Source organism: Solanum pennellii, chromosome 2, assembly GCF_001406875.1.
Source record: "Solanum pennellii chromosome 2, SPENNV200".
In the NCBI taxonomy this organism is placed as follows: domain Eukaryota; kingdom Viridiplantae; phylum Streptophyta; class Magnoliopsida; order Solanales; family Solanaceae; genus Solanum; species Solanum pennellii.
This window is the reverse complement of record NC_028638.1, coordinates 41911665-41917242: the sequence shown is the minus strand read 5'-3', so window position 1 is coordinate 41917242 and position 5578 is coordinate 41911665. Positions and strand designations below refer to the sequence as shown.

Here is a 5578-nt window from a genome sequence, read left to right as displayed (position 1 = left end):
CCCCCCCCCCCCCTCAAGTCTTTGATTGAGGAATGGCAAAATCTATATATATATACTGACTCACTCTAAGAGGGGTGTGAGTGTGTATGCTCCCTTTTTCCTCTCTCAAAGAGTTACTATCTTGTTCAAAGATGTCTAATAATAAGCCTTGACAAATGCGTCAAGGTTTAGAAGTATTTGCAAAGATTTTTGACAGTGACAACAAAGAAACAAATGAACAAGGATCAATGAATGTTTCTTATGTTCCATTGTCTAAAAAGATATTCTCCACCTGTTGGATCACTGAAATCTTTGATATTTCGATTTCCGCTTCTCGTCTCTTCTGTGGAAACATCCTTAGAGTGTAGCTGAAGCTGTTCAATTTCATTTGAAGAAGAATGTGTATCACAAGAAATTGTTTTTTCAGCTACGTCCTCTTCTGTTTTTTCTAGAAGAAGTTCAGTTGTCTCATATCTGCTGAATCACTCACCAAAAGAACATTGTCTATTTGGAAATTTAGATTAGCTCTCTAGGTACTTGACTCATTTAATTGCTAGCAAAGGCAGATGATCTCTTACCCAGCTAATCTCAGTGCTATAGGCCAACTATTTTGTCATGAAGTGGATAAAATATTGGTGGCCATAAGCTAGGTGATGCCTGAATTAGTTCCTTGCATATAAACCATATTATGATCTGTTCCGGATAGGTTACCGTGTAGCTCGTTCCTACATGTTATCTTTCCTAAATACTTCAAGTATCTCATGCTTTAGTTAATGTGGACTCTTTAACATCTAAGCAAACATAAAGAAACCCTTTAATACCTTTATGTTTTATAGAACGAAGCGTTTAACATATGTACTCTTGATTTATGGAATCTTCAGGTGAAGCATTACTATGAATATGAGGACCCAAATGGAACAGTAAAAGAAATTTGGCGACAGGTTTCTTTGAAGCTGCCACTTGTTAGGTTAATGATCAATCGTGATAAACGTCTTGTGAAAAGAGAGTTACCTGAACCAGATTGCTCTTGCCTCTGTTCAAACCAGACAGGAATCTTGACGACATTATGATCCAGACTAGTGACATTTTCTCAGTCACCATCCACTTTAAGCATTTGTGGATCACCCTTAAGAGTACACCTGACTTTCGGGTAAGAAGATGGTAGATCGAGATTCTTGTACTATTGTAACTTATATCTGGGATGGTATGGTTGCTATCTTCCTTCTTTGATTAACATCCCTGCTAACATGTAGAAAATACAGTTTACGCTAAAATAAGGATCGGTCTAGTACATTTTGATATATACATAGTTTTATTTATTCATTTCACACTTCCTGGATGCATGCATTTTGAGAATTGCAGTGACTAGAAGCAATTCTTTTATGTGTATTTATAATGTTGTACATCATGATATATGAAATCACAGCTAATATGTAGGCTTTTGTCTCAAAATGTCTTATCTTTCATCTCTTATTCTGTAATTTTTTTTGGCCAAAGTTCCTCTCATTTTATACACTTTTAATTGAGATTGATGTTAGACCGCCCCTCTCTTCTGTAAAGCTATTGCTATGATTCATAATTATGATTCAAACATAGCAATATATAATAATTCCTCAATGAATTTCCTACATAGATGAACCAATAGTACATATGTTTAAAATAATTAAAAAATAAATGTATGCATGAAAATCAAAATATTATTTTGTAACTATGGGACCAAAAGTGGTATTATCTCAAAGTGCAAAGGTATGAAGAAATATCATTGTTTTTTTAAAGTTAATTTAGAAAAAAATCTGATAACATGGATCGTTTGTGTTCAAACTCAAAAAATTCTTATTAATCATTATATCATTTATCATTCTTCTTAGTAAATTCAGTCGGCACTTCCACTCAAAATACTTTTCTCACGTTATAACCTACTCATTTTCTTCGAGATCGATTAAATTCAAATTCAATTAAGAAAATCTTTCATTAAAGATCAAGTGTTTTCTAGTAAAGATGATTTTATACTCACGAGGACTCGAGCTCGATATCTGATTAAAAAATAGAAAAGTACTTGTCATTGTTAGGATTGAAAATAAGCAAGTGTAATGCGGAAGCTAGCAAAGCAAACCTCAAAAGACCACGAGTAAGATGACAAACGAGAAATACACCAAAAGACATAAGATTTAACGTGATTCGGTCAATCGACCTACGTCCAAAAAGGAGATGAACAATTCAATATGAGAGTACAAAATATAGAGAGAAATGAAGACATAACGAGAAATACACCAAAAGACACAAAGATTTAACGTAGTTCGATCAATCGACGTATGTCCACAAAGGAGATGAGCAATTCAATATGAGAGTACAAAATATAGGGAGGAATAACCTCAACCAATCTACTTGAAAATACATGGGAGGTTTACACAATTGATAACGTATCAAGCTTGTGACCCACAAATTTTCTCCCTAACCAAAACTCTCAAAGCCCCTTAAACTACTACATTGTGAATATTGATTAAATAAAAACAAATATGCTTTTATTTATAAAGTCCTAAACCTTCTACTAGAAAAAGGACCAATCAATCCAAAATCTCTTTCTAAAAGAAAAATGTGCAACCCTTGTTGGTCATCATTTTTATGGACTTGTTACTATGTCAAATAGACAGGAAGTAATTGAATTTTCACCTAATTTGACATTATTATTTTTTCTTTTTTATTAAGCACGTTTTTAAAAATCAAGACTCAATAATATCAACATGGAAGATATTTTGAGATGAACTAATAGAAATTTAAAATTGTAGAATTTTTCAATTTTCCACTCAAAATTGATAGAAACGTCAACAACAGAATACGTAATAGAAAATTATTTTATTAATTTTACGTTTTCCTAATTCCAAAATATAAATAATTAAATTCAACGTTCAACTGGTTAATTTTTTTAAATTTTTTATAAGTCAACTTAAAAGAAAGTTTGAAAAAAAAAACGTATTCCGTGTTAGGAAACAAACAAAAAAAGAAAAACTCAAAAGTCAGAGAAAACCAACGGAATAATATTTTATTAATCAAACAAGACAAAGTAAATAATAATATTCTATATTGTAAAAAATTTCAAGAAATTAAAAATATTTATTTTTAAAATATTTGACGTTTTTAAGGAAGAAATAATTGAGTCTGAGTATCAATAGTTTTTTCAAAAATTGAAAAAAAAAAATTGACTAAGAATAAACTGAAAATTCCTACTCTAATATTTAGAAAATATTTATTTTTTCAAATTGATTATCAAAAAACAAACCAAATCTCTCTACAAAAAATTTTAATAAAATATTTTTCAAAATAAGCTGATTTTAAACATTGTTTGAAAGAAATTAAGAGGAAATTAAACAATTATAGAATAATCTTACATAGAACAAAATTATCATTTTTCAAAGTACATACATATCTATTCATCAAAATTTATCCATAAAAATAAAGCATTCTATGAAACCACAAAAAAGAAGTAATATTCGTTATGGCTAACACAAATATTCACTCGATTTCTGCGTTAATACAGAAGAAAAAACTAGTTTAATTAATTACTCAACCTCTAGATCGCGTAAAGTGACATAACAATTCGAAATCCCAACAGCCAATTGACAAGTAATGTGCCTCTTCTCATCACTACTTCTTCCATAGTAAAGCCATTCATCCTTACTGATAACTTTTGAACAATAGTTGCAGTATAACTTTGATACTTCATTCTTATAAGGAAACGAGTAACACAAAGTTAAATCAAGCTTTTTCAATCTCCTTGGACTTGCAGCACATGACGGATGAAGTTGAAATTCACAAATTTTGCATTGGTATAAAACTGTGTAATTTGTGTGACAACCACTTGATTGACGACAGCCAACGCAATGAACTTCAACTCCGTCTTTTTTAGGAACGAGTGACAGTGGATGTGGATGAAACGGATGTTGAATTTTCTCAGGCAAAAAAGAACACCTCTCATGAATAATGAAATCACAACTCGAACATCCTTTTTTCTTATCTGAACTTATATCCATACCACAAATACCACATTTTCGATTCTTCACACTGTTATTATTATCCATCGACCTATCCAGTTGTTGCAGAACATGTCGATGGAAAAATCTCTTATGTTTCACAATTCCTTCGTCGTTATCTCGATAGTTTACTATAGAAGTATCGTCTCCATCGACATTAATCAGTCCCCTTTTAACACCGATGATATAATCTTTATCATCTCCGCCTTTTCCGTATACAATATCAGCGACGCACCCGAAATGTGAAAGAAAATTATGGCCATAGTTATAATATATCCAACCACTCTGTTTTTCTATAGAGTGGTTGCAGATATCACAAAGGAGCGGTCCGGCTTCATTCCTCAAAGGATTCGAGTAAAATACAGATAACGCCATTTCCTTGTGAAGAGCTTTATAAGGCATAGACGCGCACCCCATATGAAGAGAAAAATCACAACGATCGCATGAATAATGAAAATTGAATAATAAAGCAGGATTATCACCAACGTGACATGCGTTGCAATTAAATTGATCGTCATTACCATACTTGAGAGTTAATTGATGTTCAGGATGAGCTAAATGTTCGATAATTTGTGGAAATTCGAAACATGACTCATGTAAGAAATACCTACAACGTTTGCATCCGTACGACATGCCTGAAATTATTGTCTCGCAGAAATTGCAGTGCACAGAGTCCGAGGCACGCAACGAGTACGTTAACAAGTTATGTCGATGACTAAAGTGTTTGCGTTCATTGTTTCCAACACGTTGAATCTCATCAATCGTACTACTATAGTTCGATGGATAAGTTTTGATCGATGATGATTGTTGAATGGTTACTTCAGATACGTAACGAAATCGACAAGGGAATGGATGATCTCGAAGAGAGATGAATTCGTTTTTGATTTTCGAATGGGAGTCCATTTGTGTTTGAGAAAGAATAAGATTTTTTTAATTTGTGTGTAATTTGGAGATTTAATGGTTTGTGGGGAAAATACATTATTGTAAAGAGTTATATAAAGGGGGAAAAGTTGAGTCATAATAAGTTGAATTTCAACAGGGGATAGTTTGATAAAGTTGATGACTGAAAGTGGTGTTCACATTAAATGTCTTGTTTACGCGTTATACTTGACTAGATAATTGTTTGAATATTTGCCAATTCTAATTTTGTGTCTAGAAGAATGATTAATGCTTACAAAAATTGAATAGTTAGCTAACTATGCAAAAATTAGTATTAATTGTTACTTGTTAATGCTTATAAAAATAGAATAGTTAGCTAACTAACAAAAATTGTATTAGTTGTCCCTTTTTTTTTGTTGACTCAGTTTTTTACCACAATCTTAGAGTTGAAAATAATATATGTTTATTATTTGAGTAATTTCTTTCTTATTTTTATTTCACGGATTGTGTTTTTTATCAGTGTTATTGGCCTCTAGACTAATGAAGAATTTAACATCTTTTTCTTTTAGTTAAATTTGTTTCAAAAAGAATGTATGGTACGCTCTCCGTCCACTTTTATTTGTCATATTGTGTTTTTTGAAAATCAATTTGATTAATTTTCAAAGTTAAATTAGATTACATTAATTCAAAAT

General features: G+C 31.5%; 2 protein-coding genes across 2 annotated transcripts in view; one reads left to right on the top strand and one right to left on the bottom strand.

The window, feature by feature from the left end:
- The window catches only part of LOC107011239 (probable arabinosyltransferase ARAD1), a 3966-nt gene extending 2535 nt beyond the window's left edge, over window positions 1-1431 (top strand). The window contains exon 4 of the mRNA XM_015210650.2: window positions 861-1431. Within this exon, the coding sequence (XP_015066136.1) occupies window positions 861-1049 (189 nt within the window). The 3' untranslated portion in view covers window positions 1050-1431. The remainder of the gene's footprint in view (window positions 1-860) is intronic.
- A 1930-nt stretch (window positions 1432-3361) lies between these two features.
- Window positions 3362-4986, bottom strand: LOC107011240. The gene has a single exon (XM_015210651.2). It carries the CDS (start codon window positions 4908-4910, stop codon window positions 3537-3539), a length of 1374 nt encoding a protein of 457 aa, XP_015066137.1. The 5' UTR covers window positions 4911-4986; the 3' UTR covers window positions 3362-3536.
- Between the last annotated feature and the right edge of the window lie 592 nt (window positions 4987-5578).